The 20107-nt window shown below is 48.2% G+C and overlaps 1 protein-coding gene across 4 annotated transcripts in view; it reads right to left on the minus strand.

The window, feature by feature from the left end:
* The window catches only part of FHL1 (four and a half LIM domains 1), a 64503-nt gene that overhangs the window by 9335 nt on the left and 35061 nt on the right, over positions 1–20107 (minus strand). The window contains exon 1 of one of the 4 annotated variants that reach the window (XM_084638858.1): positions 14976–15134. The exons of 1 other annotated variant lie outside the window; for it this stretch is intronic. Coding sequence is in view for 1 of the 3 variants with exons in the window: in XM_084638856.1 (XP_084494982.1) it covers positions 14774–14795 (22 nt within the window). In the remaining 2 variants the exon portion in view is untranslated. Of the gene's footprint in view, positions 1–11010; positions 11029–14773; positions 14859–14975; positions 15135–20107 lie in introns of those variants that run through there. 2 more of the 4 variants (XM_084638856.1, XM_084638855.1) reach the window with 2 other exon arrangements.

Genomic DNA, 20107 nt, shown 5'->3' on the forward strand with positions numbered 1-20107 from the left:
CCAGTCCTAGGCCACAGCAGGGGTCCGGGTGCTGGGGCTGCCCCTGCAACCCCCGCACATTTGCAGGGCACCGGGGTCAAGGGGGTGCTCTGTGGGGGCTTCCCCTATCCCCCGGCTTCTGCCAGGGACGGGGTCAGGGGGCTTCCCCGGCCCGGCAGCAGAAACCAGGCCTCCCCCCACCCCAGCTGGCCAGGGCCCCTGTGCACCACCCTGTGGCTAATCTGCCAGTGTTTGCATCTGCTCCAAAATCTGAATTTTTGTCAGTGGCAGCAGAATCCCCAAACTGTGTTTAAACTTCAGATTTATATTTGAGCTGGGGGGGGCAGGGGCTGGACTAAGTTTAAGCCAATAAAAGAAAGGTCAGCGCCAGCTTTGCCTGCCCAGCAGTCCTTGCACACAAGAGTACGTCAGTCACGGTAATCTGAATTTACACATATTGAGTCCTACAGATTGTACCTGGTAATTTAAGAATTAAAGGAGTTCTTCACAATTTAACAATGAAAAGTGAGCACTTGGATCAGCCCCCTCCTACATTTTAGATCACCCTCCAAGAGTTGGATGGGATGTGTGAGAGGTAGGATGGCCTGGCATTAAGACACAGGAGCGGGCGTGAGGAGAGCTGAGTTAACTCCTGGCTCTGTCATTATTTCAATGAGGACTTGAGCAAGGGGTGCATGTACAGAGGCTGGAAATCCTGTAAGTGCAATGCAGAGACAGCATCAATATTTGCACTTGCATCAATAATACAAGAGCACAAAACTTGGGCCCACAAATGGGGACAGCAGCCAGGCCTGAGTCCAGACACAAATGGAAACCTTTGTGTTGCTACACCTCAGTTTGTCCATCTGTAAAATGAGACTAATACAGACTGGCAAAAGTCTCCGCATGCCATTTCTCAGGGAAAGCAATTCTTTGATGAGTCCAACATCAGTTTTTCCCTTATCATCATGATAAAAGGAGGGCGAGTAGATTTTTTTTTTTCACATGAGCAAGTATAGTTTCATCTCAAGATGGGGTAATTAGACTTAATCACCTTACCGGCTGAATTAATTCCTGGTTGCAAAGCACCCTTGGATGGAAGGTGACATAGAGGGACCTCCCTCTAGCTAATCAAAATCCAAGCAAAACAGAGAATTTGACGCTTTCATATGATTACGGCCTGCATCTGTGCTGTCAGGGACTTCTGTGCTGGGTACCTGAGTATGTTTCCAACTGCACCCTGCATTGGTCTTAGGTTTAACATGAAGAAAAAAATGAGAGAGAAATTGCCCTAAACTAAAGGAAACTTCCTGCCAACATGGCTCTGCTAACATGTGACTGCTTCCTCTCTGTCTTTTCAGGGGTTCAGCAATAGAAATCTGGCTGCTAGCTTACATTTTGAACCTGGCCCCAGCCTTTCAGGAGGCAGATGTGATGCTCTCATAACTCTGTAGACTTTTCCACCGGAAGTAACGTTTGCCAGCTGAGCTACACCTTGGCTGGAAGTCAGGGATCACCCGCCATGGACATCCAACCCTGCCTGGCAGGGTCCCTGCTCGGTACCCCAAGGACAACTTCTGTTCCCGTTCCCTATACTTATCCACAGATAGGAGCCAGGGAAGGTTCCTGTCACCATGGCATATAAGCATCTGCACTGAGACACAATTCCCTGTAGTCATGTGTCCAGGGTCAGCAGGGGTGTATGTGAAAATTCCTCCCAAAACAATTGGTCTTCTGGCCGTGGGGATGTAAAACAGTCTTTGCTAATTTATCCTGACAGACTGCTTCCCTCAGTTACACTCAGCTCATTTTTTCAGTTTACTGTAATGAAAGTAAACAAGAATTTTCCTTCTTGGCAATAGCTGGACAGAGAGATGAGGCTGAGTCCTGTCAACAGAAAACGCCAAGAGGAAATTCAATTATTGGCTCTTGATAGCCCTAAAGCAGGGGACAGCAGGGAAACAGAATTAGATTCAACATGGTAAATGGTACTTGCTTCCTGTTTTTGCTGTTGACTGAAGTCTGTTCTCTCTGCCTCTTCAGCTCCCCACATGCTGGCTTTCCAGGGGCCATGAAGAGCATGTCACAGGGGGGAAATACGCAGAGAGAGAGAAAAAAACACTGCACCCAAGCACTTGGCACTAACCCCCCCGTCGCAGAGTTCAGCCACATTACTCGGGATGGGGCTCCAGAAGCCCTTTGGGGGTAAGGGTGGCCCAGGGGCTAGGTCACTAGCCTGGGACTCTGGTGCAATGCCCAGCTCAACCACAGCTTCCCTGCTTGCCCTCGGGGAAGTTCCCGTCTCGCTGTGCTTTGGTTCCCCATCTGTACCACGGGACGGATAGCACTGCCCCACCTCACAGGACAAACAGACCAGAGGTTGTGAAGTGCTTACACAGTATGGAAGTGGGGGCCGTACCAGTACCTGAGCGAGTGCACAAGGGACGTTCTAGCCATCACCGGCCAAACAGAGCCGTGCCCCTTGTGGGTGATGACAGCTAGTGAAGAACAGCTGTCAGCGCCTCTGTCAGAGAAACAAACCTTCCAAACTCCAGCAGCTCGCCTCTTCTCAAAGAGCAGCAGCCACGGGGGCAAAGAACCTCTCCGCAAAACACCTGTCTCTAACCTGCCACTCCCAGGTACAGCCACTGCGGCAGCCTCGCTCCCCCATGGAACAGGGATGCTTGCGAACATGCACGGCCTGGGGCCAGCCCTAGCGGTACTAAGCAACGCCCTTCTCTGGGCAATGGATGGAGGCATGGGCTGCTCACACTGCTTGAGCTTGCTGCAGAGTTCCACACAGCCGTGGTACTTCTGGCATGGACCAATGGACAGGGCACCGGGCTGGTGCTCAGGAGACCTGTGTTCTGTGCCTGGCTCTGACAATGATTTGCTGTGTGATATCAAGCAAGTCAATTCACCTCTCTGTGCCTGTGTCCCCTCCCGTCATTTGTCTGTATAGACCGGAAGCTCTTTGGGGTAGGGACTTGCTATTTGTTTATACGGTACCTAGGACAATGGGGCCCTGACCTCAGTTCGGACCTCTATATAGTATAGAGATCAACACCCTCACTGGGGCAGAAGAGGGAGCATCATCCCTCTGTAACACAGCCCAGCAAAGGGCAATGGGTTTCTGTGCTTTTCCCCCAAAGAAAGGCGCCTTCTGCTGAGTCTCAAGGGACTGTCTTATTCCCACGCTACTATCCACCAGTCCACACAGACAGACAGCTGCCTGGGCTCCACTGCCAACAATGTGCCAGCTACACCCAGCTCTATCTCGCCCTTCCACAGTTGCCACCAACCATCACAAGGATGTCGTGATGCCTGCCAGAGCCCAGCCTCTGGGTGAAGAGCATGCGGCTCAAATGAAACCCAAACAAGCCCCCTGTGATCTAGCTGCAAGAGGGAACACTTCAAGGAACGAGCTGGGACGCTGCATCATTTTCTCCCCCACTTCCAACAAAGGCAGCTGCCACTCATTGCCCTTGTGGTGCAAAACCTTGGGGGCCTGCTCAGTTCTTGGCTGGGGACTTGATCCTGCAGCGTGCTGCTCACTCTGGCCCCGATTCAGCAAAGCGTTCTGGCACATGCTACACCCGAGGTTAAGGCAAGGGCTCTGCTGGATCAGGGCTACGGTGCTCAGCATCTGCAGGACTGAACCCTAAACCGTGAAGGCGAGGTAATGTATACGGTGCACAAATGGTCTTCCATCTCCAGCTTCCTTGGAAACTGCCCCTTCCTGCCAGGCAAGAACCTGGCCACTGCGGGGCACATGTTCATCACGTCCAGGGCTCACGCCACCTGGGAGCTGGATGTGGATGCAACGCCCAGGCTCCAGCTAGTGTAAAATGTGGCTGCTTGCCTCCTCCATGGGAAAAGCCACCAGGAGCATATTACACTTGTGCTGCAACCCCTCTGGTGGTGGTTCCCATTCTGCTTGGGTTGTCAGGTCAAAGCACTTTCTCAGGCATCACAGGCAGGACATCCGTCATTGCAGCGCCATCCATGCCCACGGGGACAGTGCCTCTTTCAAAGGTCCCAGGAGACACGTGTGGGCCAGACACAGTGTTCTTGGTGGTGGGAGGACAGAGGAAGTTGGACTGATTCAGAATCTGAGCAGGTTTAGGGCATGTGGCGAAATCCCCTTCTTTGAGAAAGTTCTCCCACCATCCCTCAGAAAGACAGCAGAGGGAAAAGGGAAATGATGGATGTATATTCCAAGTGGCACCTCCTTGTAAATATGCCCTGGTCAGAGCCTAAATTAAAGACCTAAACTGAGCCCTAACCTGGGAGGCAGAGTGTCTGGCACCTTCCTCTGAGCACTTGGGCCCTGCTGGAGACAGGAGACTGGATTAGATGGCCCCCAGGTCTGATCCAGCCTGGGTGTTCCTAAGTTCTTACCAGGGAAGAGAGACTCCATGAAGTCCATTAGAGAATGTCTACACCGCAGCTAGGAGCAAGCCTCCCAGGCCGGGTCCTCAGACTGGTGCTAGCAGGACTCACCCTCGCACACTAAAAATCACTCAGCAGATGCTACGGCTGGGGTGGAGCTTGGGCTCTCAGGTCTGGGTGGGGGGCTTGACAGCCCGAGCTCAGCCCAAGCCACAATGTCAAGGCAACATCTACAGCACACTAGCATGACCTCTGCTAGCACACGTCCCTGAACCTGGCCTGGGAGGCTGGCTCCCATATGCAGTGTAGACAGACCCTTAGGGACCCCACTATGCAGCTCTACTTTGCCCAGGAAGCCCTTACAAACGATGGTGATGGGCACCCTAGTAACCCTCAAGAGATTCAAGCTTTGGTCCTGCTAATTTACCATACTCTGAAATTACCTCTTTGAAGAAAAAGGCACCCGATACTAGAAGTTTACATTCGCGTTCCCAGTGCCAATTCTGCCACAGCTCATCTACTGAACCAATTCCAGTGGGATAGGGTTACATAATGTGCATAAATTCAAAGAAATGGCAACAGTGCCAGGCAAATGCATTGGCTGCTATTACTGTGGTGAGCTCTGCAGCCTTCTATTACCGCAGTGAAGCGTCAGACCTTCCTAGCCTGAGTTACTCTTTGAAAAACAGCGATTGGGCTTTTGATTGATGTTTTTGGTTGCACAGCCTGCCTTAACCCTTTGTCTCATGAAATTCAATGCCATGTGCAGGAACTGGGACAGACTCGGCTTCCCTTATGGCTTCTTTGCTCCTATTCTGGGTCACAGACTGGGCCCACAGGGGTAGGTAGGTGCAGAAGAGGTAGGCAAACTTCTCAGATTGGTGCAAGCCTTCAAGGCGGTTGAGTTTCCATGGCCATCAGGCAGCAGGAGTCCCTTTGACCCTGGCTATTTATTTCTGAAGTGCTCTGATGGCAGCAGACGACAGTGCTTCGACAGCTAGAGGACTTGTTTTCTGCTCCTTTCTCTTTAGCCACTCGCCAGTCCCAAGCGACTGGTAAGTTTCCACTAACAGCACTATCAGAAATTACAAGCTAAGGGCCTGAATCCTGGTCTACTGAGGTCAATAGGGGCATTGCCTTTGGTTTCAGTGGGAGCAGGAGCAGGCCCTAGCCTAGCCTAGGACGGAAGAATCCAATACACCGCTACAGACTAGGGACCGAATGGCTAGGCAGCAGTTCTACGGAAAAGGACCTAGGGGTGACAGTGGACGAGAAGCTGGATATGAGTCAGCAGTGTGCCCTTGTTGCCAAGAAGGCCAATGGCATTTTGGGATGTATAAGTAGGGGCATAGCGAGCAGATCGAGGGACGTGATCATTCCCCTCTATTCGACATTGGTGAGGCCTCATCTGGAGTACTGTGTCCAGTTTTGGGCCCCACACTACAAGAAGGATGTGGATAAATTGGAGAGAGTCCAGCGAAGGGCAACAAAAATGATTAGGGGTCTAGAACACATGACTTATGAGGAGAGGCTGAGGGAGCTGGGATTGTTTAGCCTGCAGAAGAGAAGAATGAGGGGGGATTTGATAGCTGCTTTCAACTACCTGAAAGGGGGTTCCAAAGAGGATGGCTCTAGACTGTTCTCAATGGTAGCAGATGACAGAACGAGGAGTAATGGTCTCAAGTTGCAGTGGGGGAGGTTTAGATTGGATATTAGGAAAAACTTTTTCACTAAGAGGGTGGTGAAACACTGGAATACGTTACCTAGGGAGGTGGTAGAATCTCCTTCCTTAGAGGTTTTTAAGGTCAGGCTTGACAAAGCCCTGGCTGGGATGATTTAACTGGGAATTGGTCCTGCTTCGAGCAGGGGATTGGACTAGATGACCTTCAGGGGTCCCTTCCAACCCTGATATTCTATGATTCTATGATTCATCAACATCAAGTTAACACCAGCAGGTTGGTTTCATAGAATCATAGAAGATCAGGGTTGGAAGGGACCTCAGGAGGCCATCTAGTCCAACCCCCTGCTCAAAGCAGGACCAATCCCCAATTTTTGCCCCAGATCCCTAAATGGCTCCCTACAAGGATTGAACTCACAACCCTGGGTTTAGCAGGCCAATGCTCAAACCACTGAGCTACCCCTCCCCCCTCTGTTGTGTCTCATTAACTACAAACCAGTTGGCAGCAAAAATTACTTTCCTCACCAAAGGAGACAATGCAGAGTTGAAAGGAACGCTCATTGGCTGCCAAGCTCCGGAGGGGCTCTGTGGAGGTGAACCTGCTGTTTCCTTCCTGCTGTTTCCTTCCATCCTCACCTGATGCTCCCTGCTTGGGCTCAGTGACTTGCCATGAGCCGGACGTTTGTGTAGGTGACCATCGGGTCACGCTGGATTCAGTTTCTTCTGATGTTATTAACATGGAAGGGGAAAGGAGTGGGGACTTGCACCCATTGGTGCTGCCTCGGTTTTCAAGAGGAAGAAAACCTCCTTTTTGTCTCCTGTTTGGTTTCTGGGCTCCTCCAGCTTTGGGTAACATACTGCTCCCAGTCACACCTGTGCAACCCCACTGACCAATCTAGAACACACATGACCCAGACGCGCGCTCCGCGTATTCCCATCAGACAGCCCCTCCTGTGTTCGAGAGGGGAGGTGAGCGGGCGCCCAGCGAGAGATGGGCGTGGCACAGTGAGTCAATGGCAGAGACTAGAAGACAGCGTCCACTGTCTCTGTTCTCTTTCCATTTTAATAAAATAAAGCCCAAGCAGCTGGGCGAACAGATTTCTTTTGGGACCCAGGCCAGTTTTCCTGTCTGGAAACACTGCCTTGCCAAGGTCAGAGGGACAACGCTTTCTTGTTGACAATGCAGCTTCGAGCCCATGCACATCCTGGAACTGAGCCAAGAGCCACATGTGTATCATTTCTGAAACATGCAAACTGATGAGAAATATGGGAACCATGTGGACCATGGCCAAATATGTACAGCTTTGTCAGCCGAACAGGATTTATTTTAAAGAAATTGAATTAAGCGTAGTCCAGGGCAGGCAGCATTGGAACATTTCTTCATCTTAGTTTTATGATCCCCTTGAGCAAGACGACATCACTACAAACCTATGGCCCTTCCTTGCAACCGCGTCGCTGCACCTGAATGCATCACGTGCAAACAACAGACAACAATGCCACCGTCCCGGCTTTAGTGTCTGCAAAAGATAAACACAGCACCAAAAGCAAAGGAGCCAGCACACAACTCCTGCCAGATTCTAGCTACCAGAGGGTTCAATTTTTTGTAAATAGAGGGACTAATTATGGCCTGGAGCATTCCCAGTCTGCATATGGAGCACATCCCCTGTGCACACACAGAAGCCCAGCCACTTCTGCAGAGCCATCCCTTCCCCTCCCAAACCCCTCACAGACCTCTCCGTGGAGGCCAAGTACACTCCAAGGGGAGGGAGTGAAAGCTAGAGGGGCCCAGAGGGGAAAATACACTGTCCACCTGCTATTCCTGCGAAGGGAAGGCGACGGCAGGGTTCAGCAGGAGAGGGGGTGCTGCCATGGAGCCAGCCATCCCCCCTCTCTGTGTGGAACTGGGCCAATCCCGAGGCCGTATGACCTTTTCCATGGAGTCCCCAGCTCCCTAGGGGCCAGTGTGGGCCAAGGGAGTCCCCAACAGCATAGCTCCAAGGCTGTCACGGAGCTGGTGGGCTCAGGGAGGAGGCACAGTGCCACAGCATGGATGACCTGACACCCCACCTCTACCCCGCCCCTTACTCAACTGGAGACTCGGCAGCAGCCGCAGCAGTTCATTATTCTGGAGAAGAGAGATTTGCAGCCCCTTGGTCACTTGCCCCTATTACAATCCCTACCACTGAACTTGCCCAAACTTCCAGGTACTTCAACCCTGACATGGCCCTGTTGTCTGGAAAGTAATCCCATGTCATCGATAGCAAACCCAACATGGATATATGGAAATATCAGGATTCCCCCTCTCTCCTGGGCTCTGTCTTCCTTCACCTGGCTTTATTTCAGCGTGCAGCTTTACACAGTTGCATTACACAAGTTGCTCAGCAGCTCTCCAGTGTACAGTGTGGACCAATGCCAGGGCAACCTGCATTCTACAGCAATGCAAAGCAGCTCTCCCCACGTCAAAGCAAGCACTAACCAAGGGATACAGTAATGTTACAGGTGCAGCACGTCCTTCAAGAGCAAGACAGTGTGGTGCATGTGTTCGAGCTTGAAATAACCCTGAACGTGTCTTCTTTGGATGTAACTGTTCTACAAGCTAATTTTTCCCTGACCATGGTGTCTAGATGAAGGGAGTTTGAGCAGCATTGTTTAACTTCAAAAGTATCACACATGCATCATCAGAATATACTGGGATCCATATTATCCTTCAGCTTTACATATAACCAGTCACTGAGGGAAGGAAATACTGATTGGGAAACTCTGAAGAAACAGGCACAAGCAACAACCAGACTGGAATGACTTTCCCGCCTGGGCTGATCTCCATGAGGCGCAGGATAAGCTAAGTGTAGGTGTTGGGCGTGTGAACTGCCAGAGGAGGATTTACTGCATTACGTGCCAACTCCTCGAACTCCCTTGAGAGCCTCAAGTAATAACAAAAGTCCAAGATATCCCATGACACTTGTAATCCTCTTTTTGTTACTCTTCCAAGAGCTCAGACTTCACTGGGAGCAGCAGCACCGATTTTCCTAAAGCAGCTCCAGAAACGAACTCCATCTTAAACAAGGGATTGAGTTCCCAGCAGCTATGGCAATGCAATGCCTTGACCTCACTCCCTGGTGAGCTGGGCTACTGCTGCAGGGCAGCAGGCCACACCAATGACCTTATCCCATGTCAGCAAACTTATGTGAAAACAAGTTACAATTCAGCTGTAAATCTATCTGACCAAAAAGGTGTCAATTAGCTGATTATGCAAAAAGAGCTTCTGCTCCTTTTCCAAAGTCATCCCTCAGTTCACACACACCAATCCTTTTCACCCTCTAGAATGTCTTAGGGTATGTCTACACTACGAAATAAGGTCGAATTTATAGAAGTCGGTTTTTTAGAAATCGGTTTTATATATTCGAGTGTGTGTGTCCCCACAGAAAATGCTCTAAGTGCATTAAGTGCATTAACTCGGCGGAGCGCTTCCACAGTACCAAGGCTAAAGTCGACTTCCGGAGCGTTGCACTGTGGGTAGCTATCCTACAGTTCCCGCAGTCTCCGCTGCCCATTGGACTTCTGGGTTGAGATCCCAAGGCCTGATGGGGCTAAAACATTGTCGCAGGTGGTTCTGGGTACATATCGTCAGGCCCCTCCTTCCCTCCCTCCCTCCGTGAAAGCAAGGGCAGACAATCGTTTCGTGCCTTTTTTCTTGAGTTACCAGTGCAGACACCATACCACGGCAAGCATGGAGCCCGCTCAGCTCACTGTCACCGTATGTCTCCTGGGTGCTGGCAGACGCGGTACTGCATTGCTACACAGCAGCAGCAACCCATTGCCTTGTGGCAGCAGACGGTGCAATAGGACTGGTAGCCGTCATCGTCACGTCCGAGGTGCTCCTGGTCGCCTGTGTGAGGTCGATCAGGAGTGCCTGGGCAGACATGGGCGCAGGGACTAAATTTGGAGTGACTTGACCAGGTCATTCTCTTTATTCCTGCAGTCAGTCCTATTGAACCATCTTATGGTGAGCAGGCAGGTGATATGGATTGCTAGCAGTCCTATTGCATCATCTTCTGCCAGGCAGGCAAGAGATGAGGATGGCTAGCTGTTATTGTACCATCTTCTGCCGAGCAGCCATGAGATGTGGATGGCATGCAGTCCTTCTGCACCGTCTGCTGCCAGCCAAAGATGTAAAAGATAGATGGAGTGGATCAAAACAAGAAATAGACCAGATTTGTTTTGTACTCATTTGAAAACTCCGCCCCCCGCCCCCTGTCTAGGGGATTCATTCCTCTAGGTCACACTGCAGTCACTCACAGAGAAGGTGCAGCAAGTTAAATCTAGCCATGTATCAATCAGAGGCCAGACTAACCTCCTTGTTCCAATAAGAACAATAACTTAGGTGCACCATTTCTTATCGGAACCCTCCGTGAAGTCCTGCCTGAAATACTCCTTGATGTAAAGCCACCCCCTTTGTTGATTTTAGCTCCCTGTAAGCCAACCCTGTAAGCCGTGTCGTCAGTCGCCCCTCCCTGCATCAGAGCAATGGCAAACAATCGTGCATCTGAGTTGAGAGTGCTGTCCAGAGCAGTCACAATGGAGCACTCTGGGATAGCTCCCAGAGGCCAATACCGTCGAATTGTGTCCACAGTACCCCAAATTCGATCCAGCAAGGCCGATTTAAGTGCTAATCCACTTGTCAGGGGTGGAGTAAGGAAATCGATTTTAAGAGCCCTTTAAGTCGAAATAAAGGGCTTCATCGTGTGGACGGGTGCAGGTTTACATCGATTTAACGCTGCTAAATTCGACCTAAAGTCCTAGTGTAGACCAGGGCTTAGGCACTGTGCTAAGCATGCCTCAACTTCCAGGGTGAGCTTTCTGTTTGGCTTTATGGTCAGTAATAATTCTACAATCTGGTAAACAACTCTATATTTCTTAATATGTTCTCTCCAAAGGACACAAAGCCAAAAAGCACTACTTACAACGTCGCTTGAAATTGGATGCAAGGACGATTTCATTCATGCAAATAAACACTGCTTAGAATGACACGCTTGATCCAGCTCTATCTGCGAGCAATACACAATATCCAGGACTGAATAATCAACTTCTCTCTGTGAACATTAATTTCTAAACACATCTGGGAGGCCCTCCCTCTCCCCCCAAACGTAAGAAAACTCGTTTTCCTGACTTTTGTGGCCTCCAGCTTGATTACCTGGAATTCAGTCGGGCTATATAAAGCAACACATCATAGCAATGATTTGCAGAACATATTTAACAAATGAAACTTAAGCATAACCGATAAGCAGAGCACTTCGCATAGGCTGTGTGTTAATGTCTCCAGGGAGCATGTACAAATGCGATAAAGCTTTATACAGGAACTCAAAGGCTGGGCTGTAAAAGTGAATAGGGAAACTGTGCTTAAACTTTATTAACCTGTTTGCCACTTAGGAAGGAAGACGAGACCTTAACCTACTAACCTTCTATTAGTACGTTGATACATTACAGACATAGTCTCAGTTCTTTTACTGCCAGCTTCTGTTGATGGAAGAGACAAGCTTTCAAGCTTCACAGAGCTCTTTGGAACAGTAGCCAAGTTCACCAGGGAGCACGACCAGAGCTGCTGGGAACTCAATCCCTAGCTCGAGAGGGAGTTCATTTCTGGAGCTGCTTTAGGAAAATCGGTGCTGCTGCTCCCAGTGAAGACTGAGCTCTTGGAAGCGTAACAAAAAGGGGATTACAGGTGTCACTGGATATCTTGAACTCCTGTTATAACTTGAGGCACTCAAAGGAGGCTGAAGAAGAGCTCTGTGAAACTCAAAAGCTTCCACCAACAGCAGTTGGTCCAACAAAGGCTATTACCTCACTTGCCATGTGTCTCTAATATCCTGGGGCCAGCACAGCTATAACAACACTGCAAACAGTATTCTCAGGTAGAGGAGGGTGTTTTCTTTTGATGCTAGTGTAAATCAGTGCAGCTTCAGTGACCGCAATAGAGCGAGGCTGAGGTATGGCAGCTGAGGATCTGGCCCCAGGTGTGGGATCTCAGTCACTGTACTCTGGATCCCTTCATGCAATGCCATCTGGTCTGCTCTAAACCGCAAAGGTGCCAAATGACTACACTTAAAAAGAAGGACCCTTCCCTTCATCAGTCATGAGGCATGAAGTTAATAGCACCTCTTGTAAAAGGGGATTGCAGGCTGGTGGTGCGTACCCCTGGCAAACCGGAAAGAGAGAGAAAAGGTTAAGGTTCATTTGTGCAAGGAGATTAACCAAGAGCAACGTTCTTCCATTGCAAAGCTTTAGTGTGTGTGCTCTCACCCAGCACAATCTACAAGCTACTATGTTGATATATGAGAGGTGCTTTTATTAAGACATGGGCTACTGCAAGTTCCTGACGCATTTTGCAGTATCTATGCAGCCCCATCACCACAGCATCTGAGCACCTCACAGGTATAACAATGGACCCTCACAGCACCTCTCTGGGGTAGAAAGAAAAGGAGTACTTGTGGCACCTTAGAGACTAACCAATTTATTTGAGCATAAGCTTTCGTGAGCTACAGCTCACTTCATCGGATGCATACTCTGGAAAGTGTAGAAGATCTTTTTATACACACAAAGTATGAAAAAATACCTCCCCTCACCCCACTCTCCTGCTGGTAATAGCTTATCTAAAGTGATCACTCTCCTTACAATGTGTATGATAATCAAGTTGGGCCATTTCCAGCACAAATCCAGGTTCTCTCACACACACCCCATACACACACACAAACCCACTCTCCTGCTGGTAACAGCTTATCTAAAGTGACCACTCTCCTTACAATGTGTATGATAATCAAGGTGGGCCATTTCCAGCACAAATCCAGGGTTTAACAAGAACTTCTGGGGGGGTGGGGGGGTGGGATTTGTGCTAGAAATGGCCCAACTTGATCATCATACACATTGTAAGGAGACTGATCACTTTAGATAAGCTATTACCAGCAGGAGAGTGGGGTGGGGGGAGGTATTTTTTCATGCTTTGTGTGTATAAAAAGATCTTCTACACTTTCCACAGTATGCATTCGATGAAGTGAGCTGTAGCTCACGAAAGCTTATGCTCAAATAAATTGGTCAGTCTCTAAGGTGCCACAAGTCCTCCTTTTCTTTTTGCGAATACAGACTAACACGGCTGTTACTCTGAAACATCTCTGGGGTAGGGAAGTGCTAGTAACCCAGGTTTACAGATGGGGATCTGAGGCAGAGTGATTTGAGGCCATAATCCTGCAAACTCTTAACTTTCGACATGTGAGAAGCCCCACTGAAGTTAATGGGGCTCCTGAGATGCACAAGCACTTACAGGATTAGGGTCTAAGCTGCTTGCTCACAGTCACGCAGGGAATCTGTGGCAGAGCAGAAAACTGAAGCCAGATCTCTTGAGTCCCACACCAGTGTCTCTTGTCCACAAGACCAGTAAGAAGAACCTACCATATGGTAACACTTGGCATTCTTGGAGCCGTATTCACTATTGAGGGTGTGTTTTAATAATAAGTTGCTAGTTAACAAAATATGAACGTCTTGCTAAGATCTAAATGAAATGTGTGGCTCTATTAACTCAGAGGTGCTTCAAGTGACACCACCTACATTAATTTTTACTGTAATGAAAAAAGATTAGAAGGACCAATACTCCGTTCTGTAGGAATATTGTACACATATTACACAAAAGACACCTGAGAATCTGGGCATGGACAGGGCTACATTCCATACCTTTCCCCTCTAATTTTGAAAGGATCTTTTATTCTCATCAAATTAACCCTCAAGGGCTGTGAACTCCACTTGTTCCATGTGTGCAGTTCAGATTGGTGTCAGCAGGACCTGGGCTACAAACTGAGAATACAACATATTCTCAGAGCAGAGCAACTTGCGATGAGAGTCAGAACGGTAAAAGCAGTTGTCATCTTTAGGCTGTGGAGGTAACAAGGCATTGGACTGTTAAAAAAAATCAGTTAACTTGAGGAAATTGACCGAATTATTAAAATGTCTAACATCCATCAAAATCCCAAACAGTCGGTTTATGTAGGGCATTTTCAGTGACCTCCTCACATCAGACCATAAGCCATGAAATAGGTGTATGCTAAGGGGTACACACTAAACATGCTTGCTTAACTCCCATCAATGTACATGGGAGAGAGAACCCTACTCTTTCTTGCTAATGCAGACGGTCTCTCTGTTTGATCAAGGAGGCTACCACGAACACAGAGAAGAAATGCATAGTAACCACAATCCTTCCCCTGAAGTGTAGCAACCCATCTATGGTTATATTTTCTACCTCCCTCCTTTCTCCGCTACTGTACATTTCCCCTACTACCAATGATAATGACAAAGCCAGCACATTCCATAGTAAATATCCACAAGCCATTCCCCACCCTCCCGTCCCAAATCTGAGGATCATTTGATAGCTTTACTAAAATCACAGTCGAACCACAGGCTTCCCACTGCACTGTATAACAAAGCATTTACTATTTAAAACCATTTCAAAAGAGCTTAATCAACAATATCTTTGGCTACACAGTGTAATAACTTCTATTGTTACAATCCCAAATGGTTATCATTAATTACAGCTTGCCAATCGTTCAAACCACTAAGAATGTACTAAATAAAGAATCGCTTCTATGATACAATATCCTGCTATCAAAGCAAGTTGCACAATATAAAGGTATTTTAAACACAAGACTGGCACTTATTAAATAGTCTATGCTATTTCCATTTTACCTGAATGTCTGTGGTAAGCCATTATTACGGGAACAAATTCACAGGCAGGCCCTTAGACAACTCAGTTCAGAGTTTCTCGGCTGATAAGAATGTGTCTCGTTTGATAACATACATTTAAGGGGAGGCTATTAATACAGAAAGACCCACCCGCACTTGTCCCCTCCCCAGAGATCACAGATTAATCCCAGTCAAAAATTCTTACCATTTTAGGTGATCCAAGGGAGAAGAATAGGATCTGGTGAAAGTACCATAAACAACATATAAATACCTGCACAACTAGTTCAGCATCCAAATTAGTTTTAAAGGCAGAGAAGCACCATAGGAACTTGACCTCTCTGCTAAAGTACAGTTTGGCCTTGGCTTGAAAACTAGCTTACAACTGTTACAACATGTTAACCTCATGTATAGACCCAGATGGTTTGGGACAGTGCTGTCTCAGTTATACTAATTCTGAGCTGCTCTTTATTTAAAAAAAAAAAAAGGGCTGACTGCAAAATATTTAGGGTCCAGCTAAAAAAACAGAATGAGTTAAAAATGCCATTCTTAGACCCCCATCAGCTGCTCTGCTAGGTCAAGGGGAAAACCACAGTTCGGCATGCCAGAACCCAAGGCCCCTAAACAGTGAGTAGGGCACAAATAGGGGGAATTCACATGCACTGAAGATTTACTTCTGGTATTTAAAATCCTGCATAACTTAATGCAATTAGTTTTCACAATCACAGCTGAGGCTGGCCTTCTACTGTCTTTATAATAAGCCCCGTTTCTCAAGTATTACCCACTAGTTTACAGTGTGAAGTGGCAGGAAGCTATGTTAGCAGCTTCCCTAACACCACAGGAACAGCTGTTTGTTTCCAGGCATGGCAGACAGACAGGGTCATTGGTGGTCTGAGCTCAGGGCTGGAAGCCAGGAACTCCTGAATTCTAATCCTGTTTACGACACTGACTGACTGCGGGGCCGTGGGAAAGTCTGTTAACCTCTCGAGCTCAACTTTCCGCTCTCACCTACTCAGAGGAAGTTGTGAGTATCAGGGAGCTAATGTTGCAATTCTTTTCAACAAGGCCCATCTCTGTGGCCCCTGCACTTTGCACAGCAATTGGAATAGAAAGTTCTAAGGATCAGTGTCGGTATTGATGTTAGGTGTGCTGCAAACATCTGGAAAGTCACCTATTTTAACTACAGGAAGGTTGGCCAAGTACCACAACAATGCATATAATAGTCACACCAGTCAGCTCTCCTCTGCCCGGGAGCTTCCACACTGCAAAGATACAGTATCATAACCAGCCTCCTTCACAACTGTCATTTACATCTAAAAGTTGTGTAAGATGCCTTGAAACGACCATTTTTGAAAACATTAATTTCCAGAATGGCAAAAACAGCCAATCCACTTATTGTTGATCCAGCAGATTGTTCAGAAGAAACTAAAATGCTCTGGCTAAGAAAATTCTCCCACGCAACGTATCAAACTCTAACAAACTGTTATCGTGGTTCACAAGGCCGCAGGAATCAGAACTGGCATTTTTAACTGAGACAGTCTCCTTTTATATAAACAGTATACATAGCGGATCGTTTTGGCAAGGTCTGTGGTGTTCACATGGATAACCATTCTTGTTACTGTTTCAGTAACTCTCTGGCATACCACACCCCCTAGGATATGTGAGTGCTGGTGGTTCTCGCCACATTCCAGCTTGAGTAATTACAGCCTCCCTAAAATATCCTCTGTAATTTCAAACAGATTTGGTATTCTTCATTTCCTGGCCTAAAGAGCTGTGTAACATTCTTGTGCAATGTTTAAACAGCTATCACGTTCCACCCCAGAGATGGCTGCATTTCAATGGGAGTGAAGAGATTCATGAATGGGAAGGGACAAGCATTACGTACACATGTAAGCGTTCTGTAGGTATACTAGAGAGACTGTGAGGGTGTGAGAGTGTATTTTGCACCCAGACACACACAATGGAGAGGGAGAAGAGGACAAATAGGGAGAAAGGGACAGGCAGAGGTTCGGAGAACAGAATGGGTGGAATCCTGGCCCCACTGAAGTCGATAGGAGTTTTGCCATTCACTTCAGCAGGCCATAGGATTTCATCCCAGGAGTCAGAGTAACAGCCGTGTTAGTCTGTATTCGCAAAAAGAAAAGGAGTACTTGTGGCACCTTAGAGACTAACCAATTTATTTGAGCATGAGCTTTCGTGAGCTCACGAAAGCTCATGCTCAAATAAATTGGTTAGTCTCTAAGGTGCCACAAGTACTCCTTTTCTTCATCCCAGGAGTGTAGTTTTCAACACAGTGTATAATAGTAAGCCCATAAATTTCAAGTTATCACCATGTGGCACAGAGACGACCCATGCCTACCGATATGGGGGGGAGGGGGGGAGCATGCTCAATACAAGCCAAGCACCAAATCTTGGGGGGGGGGGTGGATATGTGACCCCACATGACCCCCTCCCCGGATATGCCGCCTCTTCTGTGGCACAATACAGGATAACATGGTCTGGAGCACAGCTCCCTCACTCCAGAGGTGGTGGCCCAGCTGGTTTCCTGGTTGGTAGTCCTAGCATAACTGGGCAATAGACAACAAAATGAAATTCAACAAAGACAAATGTCAGGTGCTACACTGAGGGAAGAAAAACCAAATACAGAGTGGGGGAGAACCGGCTCGGCAGCAGCACTGCTGAGAAGGAGCTGTTGTGTGGGATCACTCAACATGGGTCAGCAATGCGATGCTGTTGCAAAAAAAAGCAAATGCAATTTTAGGTTGCCTGCACAGAGGCAGAGCATGCAAATCGTAGGGAGGTGACAGTAGTGCTCTATTCGGTGCTGGTCAGGCCTAACCTGGAGTGCTGTGTCTCATTTTGGTCACCAACGTATAGAAAGGATGTGGAGACATGGGCCAGAGGCGACTGACAAAGATAATCAAAGGGATGGACTGCAAGCCATATGAGCAACGGCTGAAGGAACTGGATATGGTTAGCTGGAAAAGAGGAGGTTGAGGGGGAAAATGATTGCGATTTTCAAATACTTGAAAGGCTGCCATAAAAAAAGATGGAGAAAAGTTGTTCTCTCTTACCACAGAGGGCAGGACAAGGGTTCAAATGACAGCATAGCAGATACAGATTAAATCTCAGGAAAAACTTCCAAACTGTAAGAACAGCAGGACAATGGAACAGACGCCTCGGGAGATTGTGGAAGCTCCTTTACTGGAGGTTTCCAAAAGGAGGCTGGAGAGCCCCCTGTCTTGGGTGGTTTAGACACAGTCAATCCTGCGTCTTAGCAGGGGGTTAGAGCAGATGATCCCTGAGGTCTCTTTCAAGGCTATGATTCTATGGCCTTAGGCAACTTCACACTTCACTCCAGAGCAGTGTTTCGCCCCCAGTGATCACCGAGACCCCTTCCCACCTCATGTACTGCTATTCGGGCACTGTCTGGTAGTAACAGCAGTACTGTTATTGTTATGTAGATCGTCACCGAGCCCAGAAGGCCACATTGTGCTAAGCTCCAGGGAGACACCGGAGTTTACACTGAAAGTGGAGCAGCCAGCCCAACCTGAGTTCCCTATCAATTCTGCCAGGAGAATCAAGTACCAGCAGAATTTCGAAGGGCAGTGGACGCAGGTTCTTACGTCCCAAAGCAATCAGGAGCCGGAATTCACGGTACAGGAGTTCTGAGTTCACCTCCAGCCCCAGGCACTTCTTTCTCCTTCTGTGTATTGATCCTGTCTTGCTGAATTCAGGAAGCGTTGAAACCTGTAGCGTTAGGCACTAGTCTGCTGGCCAGGATGAGGACTGAGGATGAGGATTTGAGCTGCGCTACCATTTTTAACATTGGTAGTTTAGTCCTCGATTTCTTTATTTTTTCAGCTACTACAGGAGTTACACAAAGAGACAGTCCCCCAAAGTGAACATTTTATCAGCACGGTGGCTGTTGAGCAGGCAGCATGATGAAGGGATCGTGTCATGTACCTGAATAAAGAGTGATTCAACATTGTGTTTTCCAGAGTATTTTCTTGACCTGAATCATCCTGCCAGAAAAGGCCCGAGCAGCTTCAGGCTTCTCACATGTCCATCTGTCACTCGACAAGACAGAAACAGTCACTTAAATAGGAGATAGCCAGGCATTGATGAACTATTAGTCACCATCATGAGAGACAACTGAGCAGCAATAAATATAGAGAGGTGGCAGGACATCATGCCTACATTTCAGAGTAACATTTTACTTTAAAGCTCCATGTATGTTGACTGCGCTATACACAGTACTGTGAAGTGACTGATAAACAAAGAAGGATACACCGATGACTTGGACTCCTGGACAAATTCAGCCTCCTCCCATCGCATACTGCCCCATAATCGTTTCACTTCCCTCCAGCTAGGTTTTGGAATTCTGCCCCCTGATTTGGAATCATCTGTGACAGCAGAGGGCAGGTGCAGTAAAGGTGCCTGAGGGTTGTCATTCCAGGCAGTGAACATTTAAGAGAGAGTTTGCACAGGGCTTGGTGGCTCCCAAAATGTACTCACAGAATTGAAACAAAAAATGTTTCGATGCGATGTTTTTATTCAAATTGCCAATGCCACAAAAGCCAATTTATTCTCGCCCACAAGAGAAAACACACCTTTCAGCCAAAGATCTCATGGGAAACATCCCTTCAGTTTTCAGTCCTCCCCTCACATCCCTTTTACAGCTGCAGTGAAAGATGAACGTTGCAGCATGCCTGGAAGGTGAAGGGACCGGGTTCCGGAAGAGGGAAGGGTTTTCAGGGTCATGGAGCCCTCATGGGAATCGCTCTGCCAGCAGCTCCCCCTCACTTGAATGGAAGAAGCTCCAGCTAGGGCATCTCTGCTAATCTCAGCTGCATCAGTGGGGTACCTCCAGTCACTGGGCCCCAAACCAGTCTAGGATGTATAAGATAGGCCCCTTGAACTCCACCCAAAAGGTGACGGGAGCAGCACAGTTCTCACAGCCAGCCCACCCTCGTCCATTCTGCAAGGCCATCAAATGCTGGGTGATTCCTTCCACGGCCCCAGCCAGTTTCGATGTGATGGAAACACTGACTTCCATCAGTATGTTGAGCTCACTGCTAGCCAGGGGTCCTGACTGACTCTCCCTATGGCCTTGAGCAGGGGGAGAAGGGACAAAACCAAGCTCTGCTGTGCCCTGCACGGACTTCCAGAGTGGAGGAAAAATTGCCCCAAACTTCCTTTTGGTCACTCCCAGAAAGGGCTGAACAGAACCACTCAAGAGTAACTTACCCAGCCCTACCAGGAACTGCAAGCATCCCAACAAAACCTCATGGTCAGCAGATTCAAAGGAGGCTGACCAATCCCACAGAATCAGCAGTG

This window comes from Lepidochelys olivacea, assembly GCF_965140295.1.
Source record: "Lepidochelys olivacea isolate rLepOli2 genome assembly, chromosome: 9".
Lineage (NCBI taxonomy): Eukaryota > Metazoa > Chordata > Testudines > Cheloniidae > Lepidochelys > Lepidochelys olivacea.